At 42.5% G+C, this 16,467-nt stretch overlaps 1 gene segment (V, D, J or C); it reads left to right on the forward strand.

Annotated features, from left to right (window-relative positions):
- The first annotated feature begins 10,587 nt into the window (after nucleotides 1–10,587).
- Nucleotides 10,588–14,358, forward strand: LOC102907723 (T cell receptor beta variable 30-like). The segment is given in 3 exon segments: nucleotides 10,588–11,253; nucleotides 12,744–12,818; nucleotides 13,489–14,358. Coding segments are annotated over 3 exon segments (546 nt in total).
- Nucleotides 14,359–16,467: the final 2,109 nt, after the last annotated feature.

Here is a 16,467-nt window from a genome sequence, read left to right on the forward strand (position 1 = left end):
ACAGGTGGTCATAGTCATGTTGGGCCAGCTTGACACAGCCTGTGGCTGGCAGGTAGCACAGCAAACAGGGTAGCACCAGAGATGCCACTCAGGGCACTTAGGTCCCTTCCACCTAGACTAACCTATTATTCCTCAGATCAATTCCTAGATCTTTAGGAAGAGAAGCCACACTGAGACGACTGCCTTGACAAGAGCCTGTTACTGCCATCACCTTAGCAGTCCTTCTGGGGGTTGGAGCAGTGGAAACAGGCACAGAAATTGCCTCTCTGGTCCTGTTCAACCAACATTACTCTGAGCTTCACCTGTCCATTGTTGCCGGAGAGCTTCTCTCCAGGTTCCTCAAGCCCCGCAGTCCCACAATCCACTTATAAAATAATCACTCAGACGCTTATATCACTTATAAACTGTATGGCCGTGGCAGGCTTCTTGCTAACTGTTCTTTATCTTAAATTAACCCATTTCTATAAATCTATACCTTGCCATGTGGCTGGTGGCTTACCGGCGGCGTCTCTACATGCTGCTTCTCCTGGCGGTGGCTGCAATGTCTCTCCTCCTTCTTCCTGTTTCCCCAATTCTCCTCTCTTTGTCCCGCCTATACTTCCTGCCTGGTCACTGGCCATCAGAGTTTTATTTATATAGAGTGATATCCACAGCACTTCCCCTTTCTTCTTTTTTTTAAAAAGGAAGGTTTTAACTTTAACATGGTAAAATTACATATAACAAAACAATTACCGAGCAAGAATTATAGTTACAATATTAAAGAAGATGTCTTATCTATCTTATATTTGTGAGTTTAAGGTTTTATAGCTAACTTATCTTTTATCATAACTGAGGAAATTATAACTATCTAGTTTTCAACCACATCAAAGACCTGAGAAAGAACTTAATGGTACCTGAGAAATGGTAGATGGATGCAAGCAACTTTCGGGAATCTTGCAAGAGTAGACCAAGACAGCTGGCAGCCTGGACAGTCACCTAATGTTTCTCAGCATTGTTGGTGCATTCAAATTGGCTATAGGCCTAGAGTATCTGACAGACCATTTTCAGAAGCAGGAATTCTGAGAGACCATCTTACCCTGTCTTGGCAGAGTACAGTGGTCGCTTTCCTTGTGTCCCACTTGTCCAGAAAGGACAGCATTGCATTTGTACTGTCAGCCATCAAGGCAAGGGCAGTTCTTTGCCCAGTAGGCCATTTTGTGCCAAAAGACAAACTTCCAAATGGAAATGTCTTAGAAGCCCAACATTCTCTCGGGATCAATTGGTGCAGCCAGGAGCAATTGTGTCTCACGTCAACAGAATTTTAAGTTATTTAAATGCCATATTCTCTAGGTCTATGAAGTGTTTGAAGATTACCTATCTATCTGAACTATCTCTATGTATACCTAGAAGACTTAACTAACATGGCTACAAATATGATTATCATAGATGACTAATTATTAATCTATTTTAATTATCCATTACAATTTTAAATGAGTTACATAAACAATACCTCAAACAAGAATAGAAATATATATATACAGTATAACAAAATTAATTCAAGTTTGTATCAATAAACTAAAATTTATACCAATGTAAAAGATTTTAAACATAAACTAAAATCTATACCAATGTAAAACATTTTAAACAAGTTGTTCTTTAAAAGTAGGTTCATTAATCTACCCTTTTATCTTATCATCTCTATATATCTATATCATATCCCCTTTTCTTTTTTAGAAAGAGACCACATTTATAATCAACCTGTTTTAAATAAAAATATTGGTTTTTCTCTGTCCCACACCAGAAGGCTCTTCTGATTTGGGACACAAGAATCTCTTAACCATTTTTTTAAAGCAATATGTCTGGGTTTAGAGGGGGAGTGAGCCAATTCCACCTCTAAAGCCAGCTTGGTATATTTGGGAATTTGGGCGTAGCATCTCTTACTACTTCCTGCTGGAGGGGGGCGCTGTATCTTATGGGGACGCAAAAGAAAATTTTAGGCCTATGGGGTAGTCCTTGAGGCTGTATTGTGGGAGCCAGTTGCCTTGAAACCGTTCTGGATGTTGGATCATCTGGGCCATGGTGTCATCGGATATCTTTCAGGGGGTCTTGGCTGGTCAAACCTGATGTATCTTAATATGGAACAAATCCATAGCCTCTGGCTTTCTGTGGAAACAAAAGCAGAACCTCTTTTCCAAAGCAACATATCCTTAAATCCAAATTTTGAAGTCAAGTTACCTTTAAAATATACATATTGGTTTAATTCAACATCTTTTTTGATCAAATGTTTTTTTGCAGTTAAAAATCCCAAAGACAACACAATCCAGATTGTCTGTGTAATATTCATCTTTACGTGGCTTTTTACATTAATTTTTTTGTCTCTTTCAAGCCTACGTATATTTTACACACATTGTAAACGATGTTATCTGAATCAGTCTTTTTGTGAGCCTATTGCTTTAAACTGCATCCTTCTAAGCCTGAAACAGCGCTGTGGCTGCTGGCTCCGCCCACTTCAGCTTCCCAACATGGCAGTGGTACATTTTCCGCCAGCTCTGGGAGTCATCAAGTCTCAGAAATAGTGGGTCTAAGCTTTTATCAAAGCAGCATGTAGCCCAGAAACCTTTTTTTTTTTTTTTTTAAATACTAGTAAAGACTAAATCTACTACACAGCATAATGTGCCTCTGGCGTCTTAGACCCCTCATTCCCGCCATACTGCCAGTCAAACGCACACGCCAGGAACCCGCCAGTGTTCAAACCCGCGTTTTGCGGCGTCTAGCTGCTCATATGAGACAAGAAGCAGGAACCTGGTTTTGGCTCTGTTTAGAATTGGTTATTAAATATTCTCAGGTTTAAGGTGGAAACTCGAGCCGTTGGGCGCCATTTGTTGCCGGAGAGCTTCTCTCCAGGTTCCTCAAGCCCCGCAGTCCCACAATCCACTTATAAAATAATCACTCAGACGCTTATATCACTTATAAACTGTATGGCCGTGGCAGGCTTCTTGCTAACTGTTCTTTATCTTAAATTAACCCATTTCTATAAATCTATACCTTGCCATGTGGCTGGTGGCTTACCGGTGGCGTCTCTACATGCTGCTTGTCCTGGCGGTGGCTGCAATGTCTCTCCTCCTTCTTCCTGTTTCCCCAATTCTCCTCTTTCTTTGTCCCGCCTATACTTCCTGCCTGGTCACTGGCCATCAGAGTTTTATTTATATAGAGTGATATCCACAGCAGTCCATAGATGAGGATATTGCCCAATTTGAACAGGGAATTTCTGCCCTCAAGTCATCCCTTTCCTCCCTAGCTGAGGTAGTTTTACAGAACAGGAGAGGCCTGGATCTCTTCCTTTTACAACAGGGTGGCCTTTGTACTGTGCTCAAAGAGGAATGTTGCTTCTTTACAGACCACACCGGGGTAGTCAGAGATAGTGGAGTAAAGGTTAGAAAAGGACTAGAAAAAGAGAAAAAGAAAAGGAGAACAAGAGCTAGGGTGGTTCTAGAATTAGTTTTTCAAACTCCCCTTGGCCAACGACCCTTCTTTCCTCCCTCCTAGGACCTGTTTGTAGGCCTGCTCCTGGTCCTTGCCTTTGGGCACTTTCCTGGCTCACTCCGTTCATCCAAAGCCAAATAACAGACCTGCCAGCCAGGCAGATCCAGGTTCATTACCACTGCTTTGATATGCAGGACTCCAGGGTTGAAATTTCCCCTGGCTAGAGATGCCCCACACAGACCCCTTCACTCGGGGGAGGCTGCACCTGTGTGTGGGAAAAAGGCTCACTCAAGGCATGATTGGAGTGCAGCTGGGACTGCACAGGCTGGGGACCATGATACCCCAAAATCCCGAGAGCCTGGATTATATGCCCTGTTGCATAGCGGTTGTGCAGTAGCAGCCTTGCGCTTACCCATTTCTGCTCCCTCAAAAAAAAAACTGCACAGTCCATTGATTCCCGAACTATGGGGACGCCTGTGGTGCTTGAATCTGGAGAGACATTCCCTCTCGGACCTTTTTTCACAACCTTTAGAGGGATAGGGCCTCTGTAATCCTCCATGCAAAGCCTCTTTCAGAGCCCTCCTTTTAGACCATTTGAACCTGGTTTATGTTGGCCCTTAGATTTATTACTAAGAAGGGGGAGATGTCAGGGACAAGGACAGAATCTCTAGTTAGTGGAAAAATACAGACCCCCAATAAGACAGGGAACTAGATCAGCTTACAGTCAGGTTGCCTAGCAACAGGACATTGAGTCAGAGCCCTTGACCCTCTCACCCTGTAAACATCCCATACAAACATCCTGTTAGCTTGTCCCACCTTGTGCAAATGACAGCTTCTTGCTCCCCCCCACCCTGCGGAACTCTATAAACCTTTCTGGAAGAGAAATAAAGTGACACCTTGATCAGAATCTAGACTTGGTGTGTTTTCCTTTGTATCTCCTGTCCCTACATTCCCTCCTTAGGGTGGTCGAGAACCCGTTGAAGCCCTGCAGGCGGGGCACTAAGGAGGTATATAGAATTCCCCAAATAACCCAGGCTGTTGCCAAGACTATAGGTTGCTCTCCACAACTGACAGCAAGACCTGATTGCTGAAGACAATACCTATACAACTCAGTGAACATGGAGAAGTTGAGCTGGTATCTGTACAGACCATTCACTCCTACATTCTAGTATCTTTGGTACAGGAAAGTAGTCTGCATGCTACCAAAAGAGAGACATAAACACCAACCCAGCTTCAAATCTTTTGTACTACAATTATACCCTGTCTGCAAGATATTCAAGAGCAATAGTGGAACAAAGCTTGTGGGGGTAACCACCCAATATCTGATTTGAATGAAGGCCCACTCTACAAGGTGTAACACCTACCAGACACTGCTTGGGGAACCAAGAACCTGAGACTAGATGGCTGCGTAAAACCAAATACTACTGGTTTTAAAAAATAAAAAGTATTAAGAAAATGATTCTGTTACACTCATAAGTCAGCATCTTGCTCAGCCATCATCAGAAAAGCTTGCTCTTGCAATCAGTGGGAATAAATATGGAGACACACAGCCAGACATTATGCAGAGAGTGAGAGACCTTGGAACACTCAGATCTAGATGAAATGTCTCCTCCAAATCCCTCAGGGCTCAGGGAACTCTGCAGAAAAGAAGGCAGAAAGAGTTTAAGAGTCAGTGTTTACACCAAGGAAACAAGGCCTTCTAAATCAACTTGATCAAAGCTAATATGAACTCTCAGAGACTGAGACGGCATGTACATAGCCTGCAAGGATCTGTCTGAGGTCCTTCACTTATATATTATGTCTTCCAGGTTAGTGTTTTTATGGGATTCCTGAGTGTGTGAATCAGTGGGTCTCTGTTTCTTGTGCCTTTTCCTTAAGCTCTTTTCCTTCTGTTTGGTTTTGTCCTGTTCTGATATGTTAGGTTTGGGTTTGTATAATTATTTTATTATTATTCCTTAGAAGCCTGTTTGTTTACTAATGAGAGACAGGAAGCGGGTGGGTATGGAAGAGAGAGGATGTGGGGAGTGATAGAATTTCTAGCCACTCCCCCATGACCCCGCATGCATGGGCAAGACCCTTAGTCATTCCAGGTTCTAGAAAATCCATGCGCTGCCTGGTCACATAATTTGCGTGCAGTGTGATCACATAATCTATGTGCATGTGTGGTGTAGCTACATAAGCCCATGTGCGCATGTGTGGGGGTTCCATAAAAGCGGGTTCCACATGCCCCTCCCCCCTTCTCCTTGCGTGACCATTTCCATAGACCTAAGCATCCCATTCTGTTCCCCTTCCCCTAATAAACTCTTATAGTGGGCCTTGTTGTACCTCGTGGTTTTTCTGCAAGGTAAACAGCACGGCTTAATGAATAACATTGACAGGGAGGAACTGGGAGGAGTAGAGGGAGGGGGAAATCATAATCAGAATATATTATGTGAGAAAAAGAATCTATTTTCAACAAAAGGAAAAAAAATCATAGGAATCTGATGTCCAATGTCCAGTGAATTTTAAGGTTTTCCAGTCTCACTGGGGAGAATATACACCGTTCCTTTCCCCCTTTGAAACTGGATGAGTATTCTCTTCACTCTCTTATGCAGTCACCTTCCCCATCTTGGGCAGACTTCTACATCTGCGCTTTGAGCAACACTTTTCCAATGCGGAAGCTTCCTGGAACCTTCTGTCTGGTCACCCCTCTCTTCACCACTCTGCCCCACGCAATGCCCCTGCCTTATTCCCCCTGGGCTGATCTATATCTCTTGAACTCAGGACATTTGCTTGTCTCTCCCTGGGGTGGGAGTGGGGAGTTGCTTCTTTGTGCTATGGCCTGGAGATGCTTTAAAGGATCAGGGTTAGACCAGGTATGCTGTCTAATAACTTGAAAATAGTTGACATATATTTTGTCTCATAGTTCATTTTGACTGGAAATAAAAGAGAATTATTTTTTTAAATTAAAATATAAAATGAATATTGCTTTAATACTTAACTGACATTTGCAACTGATGTTTCACCACCATTATTTGACTTGTAGTAGCTTAGGAGGCCTAATGCTTAAATGTTAAGGAATTTCATGAACTACTTGTTAAACTGTTGACAGCTTGAATCTAGCCTGATTGCAATATTCACAATATTTGCTAAAGCACAATATTCACAATATTTGCTAAAACGTTAAGTCCCATCAATTTTTCTTCTTTTTTAACCCCTCACCACACCCAGAGCTAGAATACTAATGCCATCTGGAATTTTTTCTTCATTTCTCTGAAAGATATATTTTAATACTTCTTATAGTGTATTCCTCCCTCCTGTTGACAATTTTTGGTATTTTAAATTTTGCATACCCAAGAAAAATTTATCAAGTGCTCTTGCAAGGTATTTTCATTGGACAACATTCTAGATTTGTAGATTCCCTCCTTACTTTAAAGTTGTTGTCTTTGACCTGGACTCTGGTGCCTTTATTCAACTGCACATACTGTGTCTTTTACTCTGTGGCTGCTTTTTCAGACTTCTTAACATTTTTCTGTCAGGGGGCACTTATGCATGATGGGTGTGTATGAAGGCCAAAGGTCAACACTGGGTGTCTCTTCAGTAGCTTTTTATCTTAGTTTTTGAGACAGAGTTTTTCATTGAATTTTGCATCTCATTAGTTCTGCTAGATTGGCAAGTAAGTCTCAGGAATCATCCTGTCATGGTCTCCTCCCGGTGCTGAGATTATAGGCACATGCTGCCATACTCTACTTTCTTTATGTGGATTATGGGATCAAAGACAGATCTTAATGGAAGTACTTTAGTAACTGAGACATCTCCCTATTCCCCTTCAGTCTGTTGTTGATAAGTTCTTATTTCTGGCTCAGTTGGCCTGGAACTTGTTAGGAACCCAAGCTAGTCTAAAATTTGCGATCTTCTTGCCTTAGCCTGCATAGTGCTGGAATTACAGGGGCACACTACCATGCCTTAGTCTTTGATATCTATTTGTTTATTTCATTTTAAAGTTGTTGAAACTAATTTCAGGTTCTTATGCATGCTAAGGAGCCACTCTGCCTTGGGGGTGAGATCCATCCCCAAGCACAAGAGCTTTTTCTTCCTTGTTGATTTTAAGCAATGTGGCAGCTAGGAAGTAAAAAGTAATGAAAGGAAGGTGTTAGAGACAAAATATACTCTTTAAGTATCTGCTGCCATGGTCTGCTATGGTTCCCCTCCCCACATACACTTCAGAGTCCACTCAAGCTTCGAATCCATAAGTGGATTAAACCACTGCTTACATCAGAGCCCTCATGATCTATTCATCTTAAACACCTACTTATGTGTAGTTTACTAATCTAAGCATCTCTTACTCTGATCAATTTGACACTCTTTTGAGACTCTCAATATCAATTGGCCTGAAGTTGGCCTAAAATTCACCTATGTTCTATTCATTTTTTATAGTATTTTTTCTACCCATCTTTATTCTATATAATATTTATTACTTTATCTTTTTGTTCAAACTGAAAATCTAATATGCTGCTAATGAAATGTAATATACTTTCAAATCATATTCATTGCACTTTTTCATTTAAAGATATTTCAGTCTTTATTTTTCATATCTCTTATTAATTATTATATTTTCTTTTTCTATGTTGAATGTATAACACATATTAATATTTAATACCCCTGCTAATAGGGGTATTGCTTCTGTCACATGTATCATTCCTTAATCTGTCTCCATTAAGTGATTTTTCTCCTCTTTATGGACAATATTTCTTTTCTTATATATTTTTATTAGATATCAAATATCTGAGTTCTATTCTGGTGGAGTATTTGCAGCCCTTTGAAAACCTCTGGATTGTGTTTGGTGGTGCAGTAATTATATGGAAACAGGCTGACATTTTCAAGTCTTGCTTTGAAGGTTTGTAAGTCATATCTAAAATAAAACCTTTCATACATGGCTAATTAGCCCCATGGCTGAAATAATATGCTTGTCAAGATTCTGTTTAGTACCAGCTGAATGAGATCTTTCTATTCTGGCTTGTAACGACGCCACCTATTTCTAGCCCTGGTGAATTTGGAGTAGTCTGCCTACTTACTCTTAGTGGTTGCCCCCAGCTATATACAGTGTCTTCACGTGCGTTTGTTTCTTAGAACAGGTGACAACTCTACTCAGGCGTAACTAGGATTCTTAGCTTCAGTGAAAAGACTTTCAGGATGAGCCAGTATAGAACAGAGATAGAGTTTATAAGAATTTTTAAGTAGATTATAAACATGAATATTGAGAATTTGAAAAGAGGCTCCGGAGAAGTAAGACACGTTCCAGAGCCGGGTGCGAGTTTCTTAGAGAGTCTTACAATGTTGTCTTCATGTTGGCCATAAGTAATATTTTGTTAGATTTTGAGGCTGTTAGAGACCTATTTCTAGGGAAACTAAATGATTACTGAATGGTTCCAGGCCTGTACCGACAAGGCTGCAATTGATGGGCTAAATGCTTAGGCCACAGGGATGCACAAAGTTAATGTTCAGTCTTGTTTGAGACTCCCAGAAACTGTGAGACAGGAAAAAGGCCCTACCCAAGTCACATACATTCATGCTGTCAGCCTGGGTCACTGATATTTTAGCATAACATTTATGTATGAAATGAGTGCTTTATGTGAGCCACCTTCACAGCAGATACTGCTGGTGCTGGAACTCTTGCTTCTCAGCCGGTTCCCTAGCGAGGGGCTCATGTCTTCCTACTTTTCCCTGTCTTCCTAGCCTACCTCATACTGTGTTTGGTTTGGATTTCTCTTTATGTACTGCTGCCTAAGAAAACACTTCATAGCTTTGGGCTAGGGCCATCAAGGTCTCTGTTCATTTCTGTCAGGAATCACTGTCTGTACCACCTGCTAGCCAAGGCCTAGAAACCATCCTGATGGCCACTTTGAAGCCTTCTAAAGCTTCTAGAAGCTGCCTGTCATCCTTGACTCATACCCCGTTTCCTGTTTTCAAAACCAGTAGTCTAACAACCCTTTACCCCTTGTCCTTGGCTGCATTTCATTTTCTTCTGCGTTCCTTAACCATGTTCAAGGACTATTGTGAGTACATTGAACACACTAGAAAATTCTGGATACACTCCCTAATTTAAGATTTTCCAATAAGAAATCTTAATTTCTCCTTTGACAAAGAGGTAAACAAGCATTGTGTAGGTTATTGAGGTTTAGGGTGTGGACATCATTGGGAGGCCATAATTTCACTCACCACATGCATGTCTGCTTTCCAGGTTCTAGCCAGTGTGACATGTCAGGGACATAGGATCTTGTTTCCCTACACAGATAATAATCACAATTCTCTTCTGCTGTCAGGATTGAGTTTCTAGTTTTGCTCTCTCCATCTCTCTCTCTCTCAACCCTTTATCTGATTAGGACTCATATAAGCAAAGAGAAGGACACTATTGTAGTCTATTTTGTGGTACTGTAATGGACCAGCACCAAACTGGTACTTTATGTGAGCAGAAATTTATTTGTTTATTATTCCAGAGGCTGCAATGTCCAAGAGCAAGGGCCTGATATCTAGAAAAAGACTTCTTGTTATGCTATTTCATGATAGAAGTGCAAGGAGAAAAGTAGGAAGAAAAGGGAATAAAAAGAAGAACAATAAGAAATTGGGAAGGAGAGAGGGAGGAGGAGAGAAATAGGGAGAGGAGAGACAGAGGAAATGAGAAAAGATAGAGGGAAAAGAAGAAGAAGGGGAAAGAGAGGGGAAGGGAGGGAGGCAGGGAAAGTGTGTGTGTGTGTGTGTGTGTGTGTGTGTGAGAGAGAGAGAGAGAGAGAGAGAGAGAGAGAGAGAGAGAGAGAGAGAGAGAGAGAGAGAGAGAGAACATGCCAAGCTTATCATTTTAAGGAACTCACTCCCACTATAACAGGATTAATTCATTCTTAAGAGCCAAGCCTTCATGGTCTAATCACACTTGAAGGTTATTATCGCTGTTGGAATAGTGATTAAGTTTTCAATACATATGCCTTGGAGGACACATGCAAGCCACAACAGGAAACTCAGACACGTGACTTTGACTGGCTCTCTGCCCCTTTCCATAAGCTGTAGTCATTTTTAACTCTTATAGAGGAACAAAGAGCCTTCACAAGTGTCTTCCAAGTTTATTATATATAAGACATAAAAGTTTATAAATGATAAAGAAGTGGTGACTAATATAGTCATTCTTTTCATGTGATTCATTAAGAATCAAGTCTAGGATAGTCTGTGTGGCGGGGGGTGGGGGGGGAGCCCAAGAAGGTAACAAAAGGATTTGATAGGAGGTTTACCAGAGAAATGGGCCCCCACCTACAAATGCCTTAGCAGGTTAAGGAAAGAGGCAGCCGCAGGTCAAGCCAGCCTCTGATTACCTGGTCTAGTGAACACCTCATCAGGGCTAGATGCGGCCAGATCCTTCCCTTCCAAAGACCTGCAGCCACCGAGCCCAGAGTTCACATCCCCACCAACAGATGAATGCCTTGAATGACTGAATGAATAAGCAGTGTTGCAGATGGTGATGGAGAAGGAAAAGAGCTTTTTTTTTTTTTTTCCTCTAAGGCATCAGCCATATGGAAGGAACTTCAAGCTAGAATTGTGATAATGATGAGGATTTAGGAGCCAGCTGGTTATTCTGATCTGACTGATATGCCTCCTCACCCCCAATCTGCTATTTCACACTGGAGGAGGAAGACTGTTGTTTCTGCACTTGGCAGTGAGACTGAGACAGTATGACCAATGGATTACGTCAGGTCTCATGGGCTGGGATGGCAGCTACATCTGCCAGCCTAATGAAAATACGATGCAGTCCCACTGAAAGCAGGAGTAAGGAATTCACTTTTCTGTGCTGACACTACCTACCTCCTCTCTTCTCTGTGCTTACTTCTCACGCAGGGGCCCTCCCACCACCCTGCTGCTCCCCCTTGAAAAAAATCAATCCAGGAGCAAAGAAGAGTGGATAAATGGACAAAGGCAGCTGAAGAATGTATGTGTGTTTGCTACCTTGGGTCCAGTCCCCCAAATCCTGGCTTGATGTATTCTATCAAGAGATTTATAGAAACTGAGACTGAGCAATTTTCCAGCAGCATTGGCTTCCTGCGTTCCCTATAGCTATTTTTTTCATCATATTTCTGAGTGTTTATTGCATGCACATTATGTGTATCACTTGCTTTCTTGGTAAAATAAATGTTGTAAGAGGGTTAATTAGACTTAGAAAAGATGAAAAATAACAACCACACGAAGCATGCCCTTCACAAACACGGTGCACTCAGATGTAAACAAATGGAAAGTGCTGCAACTGAAGCCATCAGAAGGAAGAGCTCCAATATTAATTAAGCTGTGCTTTTACAGCAACAGCATCAACAACAAATGCATTAGGTCACCAGCCCCCGACGAAGCGGTGAAGCACTTCCAACACCTCATTTGCTTCAGGCTCCACCTCCCTGGTTGGCCGTGTCTACTGTTTCCTTTTCCAGGCCCTCACTTTAAACCACTCGCCCACATCTAAGATTGAATAATTGTTTTATAAATGAATGCTTCAGAGAACAAAGAACAGCATAAGTGAGGTTTTAAGGGGCCAGTTGGCTGTCCTCCAAGAATCTTGGGGTGTTATGTCTCATCCCAGTGGAATGAAGCTCCACCAACTGCCTTTTAGACATTTCCTCTCTGCTCAGTGTCATTATACTTCTTGCATCTCTGTCATCTTCAGCTCCTACCTGCCAAATCTTCCCCTTGTGTATCTTCCAGTCTTGACTACTTGCTTGACTTTAAAGGCAATATTTGTAAGAGTGCTCGCTCTGTACCAGGCACAACACATCTTTGAGCCACTTGTCATTTATTGGTAGTCCTTCTCATTGGGTATTATTTGTCACATCTAAAAACGCAAGACAAGTAAGGATCAGAATTAGCACAGGCTTCCTACACAGCCAAAGGGAAGAATTCTAGTACTGACCTAGACCCATTGAATTCCAAGGCCTTATGAGATGAGTTCTCCGCCTCATGTTATAACTAAAGGGGAAAAAATAGATCTAGATGGGCCTTTGGAGGCACATGGAACACAGAGCCCAGCTTTGATCCCTTCAGTAGTTAATTCTGCCAGTCCAGGTCTCTAGTCCTATCTTCCGGGGATGAAGAGGATGTGGTCACTCCCCCTGTTGGCTGTCATAGCAGCATCCTTTACTCAGAACTACACTTTTCTCCTTTGAAAATTCTAGAGACCTAAATCTCTTGAGCTGCTGTCTGCTTTCATGTCCCTCCTTTCGAGCCATCCAGGTGATATGTTCTGACACTGACCAAAATTCGCTTCATTATCCTAGCAGCACTAGGTACTCTGATAGTCAAAGACACCCCGGATGTCTCCAGGAGGACCGAGAGGGAGAGTTTGTTTGCAGGTAAATAATGAATCATTAACTATATTTACATACCAGAACATCGGCAGGATTGCAATAATGCTAACAAGTGCCGAGCACAGCTGGTTCCCAGGGAGGGTGGGGATGATTCACCACCTGCTTCAGAAAGCCCAGCCTCATTTCCTCCCCAGCTCAAGGGGATTTCAACCTCCACTCTGGCAGCCTGTCCTGAGGTGGGAGGGGACTGAGCATCTCTGGCCTAGAAGAGGAAGCGCGGAGCAGACAAGCCTAGGCAGAGACCATCTTGAACTATGCTCTACTCTCTCCTTGCCTTTCTCCTGGGCACTCTTTTGGGTGGGTGCTCTCCCCCCTGGAAAGCCTCCCTTCAAATCTTTGCTCCCATCCCAATACCTTTAACCTGGAGTCTTTACTGCTAGCTTGCCTCTCTTGACCGCATCCCCCACCCCCAATTACCAAGATATGCATTGGTCTTTCACCCCATTTGCAGGATCGGCTCTCAGTTTCATATCATTTAGAATGGACTTGGAACTCCTTGTCTACCGTTGCCCTGGAACATTTTTCATCCCTAGCTCTTCCAGAGCATTGCTCCCTGGGATTGATGCCGTGTGCCAGAGCCACAAGAAAATAAAGGTGTAGCACTTTCACTAACTAGGGGGCTTCTTCTCTAAAGAACTCTTTCTCTTTTTTACAGGTGTCAGTACTCAGAGAATCCACCAATGGCCAGCTGTCAGGGTGCAGCCTGTGGGCAGTTCACTCTCTCTGGAGTGTACCATAACAGGGAAATCAAACCCCAACCTCTACTGGTACTGGCAGGCCACAGGAGGGACCCTCCAGCAGCTCTTCTACTCTATTAATGTTGGTGAGGTACAGTCGGTGGTGTCTCGGAACCTCTCAGCCTCCAGGCCCAAGGATGGCCAGTTCACCCTGAGCTCTAAGAAGCTGCTCCTCAGTCACTCTGGCTTCTACTTCTGTGCTTGGAGTCTCACACTGAGAGGGGTGGGGCAGGCATCTGTGCAAAAACCACACCCTTTCCTTAGTCCTACCACCCTCACTAGGAGCCCTCGCTAGGGATGGGTGGAGGGGGGTTGTGACTGAGTTTCTGGCTGTCAGCCAAGTTGAAGTCTAGAAAACAACGTGATTCAAGTCAGAGCTCTTCAAAGAAATTTATTAAATTCCCTATTCCATGACTCCCATGTGTAGAACCTGTGAGTTGCCTACACATAGTAAAGTTTCCGGTTTATGGGTATCTGGTAGTAGGATATCATATGTCAGTCCTCAAAGCATGCTACTCTCCTCTAATACCTTACACTTGTCCAAAATCCCAATTGAGCTGCACTGGCTATACTCATGGACATATGTGGCCAAGAGAAGTGGGATCTACCTGTAGCTGTACGTGATGCCAAGTAGACTGGTGAGTGGGTAGGGGAATGCCAACTCATGTAGCTCAATTAGTTAATTTCACCTCTGAGAGTCTCTCCATCTTTCTGCTGAGGCTAGAACATTTACAGATGCTTGGACTTGAGACATTAATCAGGGAGGAGCAAGATGTCATCAGACAGGTATGCAGGATAGAAATTAATACAGGGAGGTTCTCAGCATGCCGACTTAAGCCAAATGTAAATGTTTTACAGAAAATGTTCATTCAGGAATTATGACTGCTGTTTTTGTTGTTTTGTTTTGAGACAAATTCTACTGTGTAGTCAAAGCTTGCCTCAAATTTGAAGCAACCCTCCTGCCACAGCCTCGAAAGCTGTGCCACCAGGTCCAGAATGGTCTTGTTGTCATTTAAACTTCCCAGTTCTCTGTCTCTCATCTCTTCTTTTGTACCGAAACAGGGATGAGACCGACAGATGGTGGCATAAGAAATACAGGAGGCTGAGGATAAAGAGGAGGACCATGCTTGATAGAAAAGGTTTAAAAAGAAATAGCGACTTGAATGGAAATGAAGAAGAGAAAAAGACTGATGTGAGTGGTTGGAAAGAGATACACTGGTTACCTTGACAACTGAGATTCTTTTAACCCTCGGTCCTCTCTAGGCCATATTCATAACAAGGAATTTTCCACCAATGTCTCTTTTCCTCCACAAGAGGGCACAAGAACTCTTAAAATCCTCTGCTCCTGGCATCACACACATACATATCTAGGATGATTCTGACCTATGTTTATTTTCAATATGATTTAATGTACAGAGAAAAAAATCAAAAGAGAGATGCTAAGTGATCAACAGAACACGTGACAATGCCCAACTCTATTTCACTTGAAGGATGACTTCTGTGCAAAGGAGCTAGGAGACAGAGAGCCGTCATGAAGATGAAAACAATGACATATTAAAGATGGAACCAGGCAAAGCCACAACTAGATTTCCTAGTTGCTAAGACTTCAGTGAAGTTATGCAATCTCTCTAGATCTTATTTCCTTCACCAGTAAATGTTGCCTCTGCGGATTTTTAGGTAGTAGGTGAGATTATATTTTTCCAAGTACTATTACAAAGACTAATTTTTGGCAGGTGTCTTTTTCCTCTCTCGAAGCTTACAAAGCATTTTGATTGTAGCTCCTCCAAATCATCTCATTTTTAAACATTTTAACAGAAAATATGTAACAAACATTAGAATGCTAAATACACTTGTGTGGCAAACCCATGCCAATTGTACCACATACTGGGTCTACTCTGAATTGATCCTCCATCTTTCTTGTTGGCACGCTACGCTGCCTCAGGATCTGTCTTCAAAGAGAAACATCGCAGGTGTTGCCGTTCATCGGGTGGCATAAGTGAAACACTTTAAACAGAGGTTTCATTTCTGTATAGCTCTGTAGATAAAGTCTAGAAAACTTACTTTAAAAGGAGAAACAATTTTAGCTAGATTTAATACAGTTTCATTCCAAATGCGTGGGTTGTCTGAATAGAAACACAGAGGTCTCAGTGAATTTAAGATCCAGAAAGTAGTGAGGGAGAAAAAAGTCATGGTGGTGGCCGTGAGTCACCTAGCACATCCGTAGACCACAAGAGGCTGTTTAAGCTGGGCTCTTCTGACTTCCCATGGGAGACCTTGATTTGGGGGACCTGGGGATGTGGGGTGGCTTAGGAAAGAGGTCTGGGGGTGGGGAGAGGGAGAAGGGGGGGTCTGTGAATAGCATGTGGAATGAGTAGAAAATTTCTTAATAAAGAAAAATGAAAAGAAAAAAATAATTAAAGGAGAAAAAAAAGGAGGCCTTGAAAACCAGGTATTATACACACTAGAACAAGTTAGCATCCTGCATTTACTTTCCAGCTCCTATTCGTGCATAAGGATCCTATTGCTGTAACTGTTTCCATAGCACCCAGAACCCACAACCCCAGTCACTGTAACTACAGAGGAAATGGGAAGGCAGTTCAGGATGGCATATCCTAATCATAGGTGCCACCTCCTGCCAACATCAATCTCATGCTTCCTGGCTAGATGTGGCTATTTTCTAGAGAACCACAGGGACTCCGATTTTGACTCTGACTTTATAGGTGTGCTAACATAACTATTCCCATCTCTCATTCACACGATTTTCACACATGTGTTACTGAGGACTATGGAAGTCAGAGAGATTGCCCTTAGGGATCTCAGCCATCATGGGAGTGATGTGGCGACACCCTGGGGCCTCTTGACCTCTTTAGGAAGGTAGAGAAAGGCCCCACCTTGGG

This window comes from Peromyscus maniculatus, chromosome 3, assembly GCF_049852395.1.
Source record: "Peromyscus maniculatus bairdii isolate BWxNUB_F1_BW_parent chromosome 3, HU_Pman_BW_mat_3.1, whole genome shotgun sequence".
Taxonomy (NCBI): Eukaryota; Metazoa; Chordata; class Mammalia; order Rodentia; family Cricetidae; genus Peromyscus; species Peromyscus maniculatus.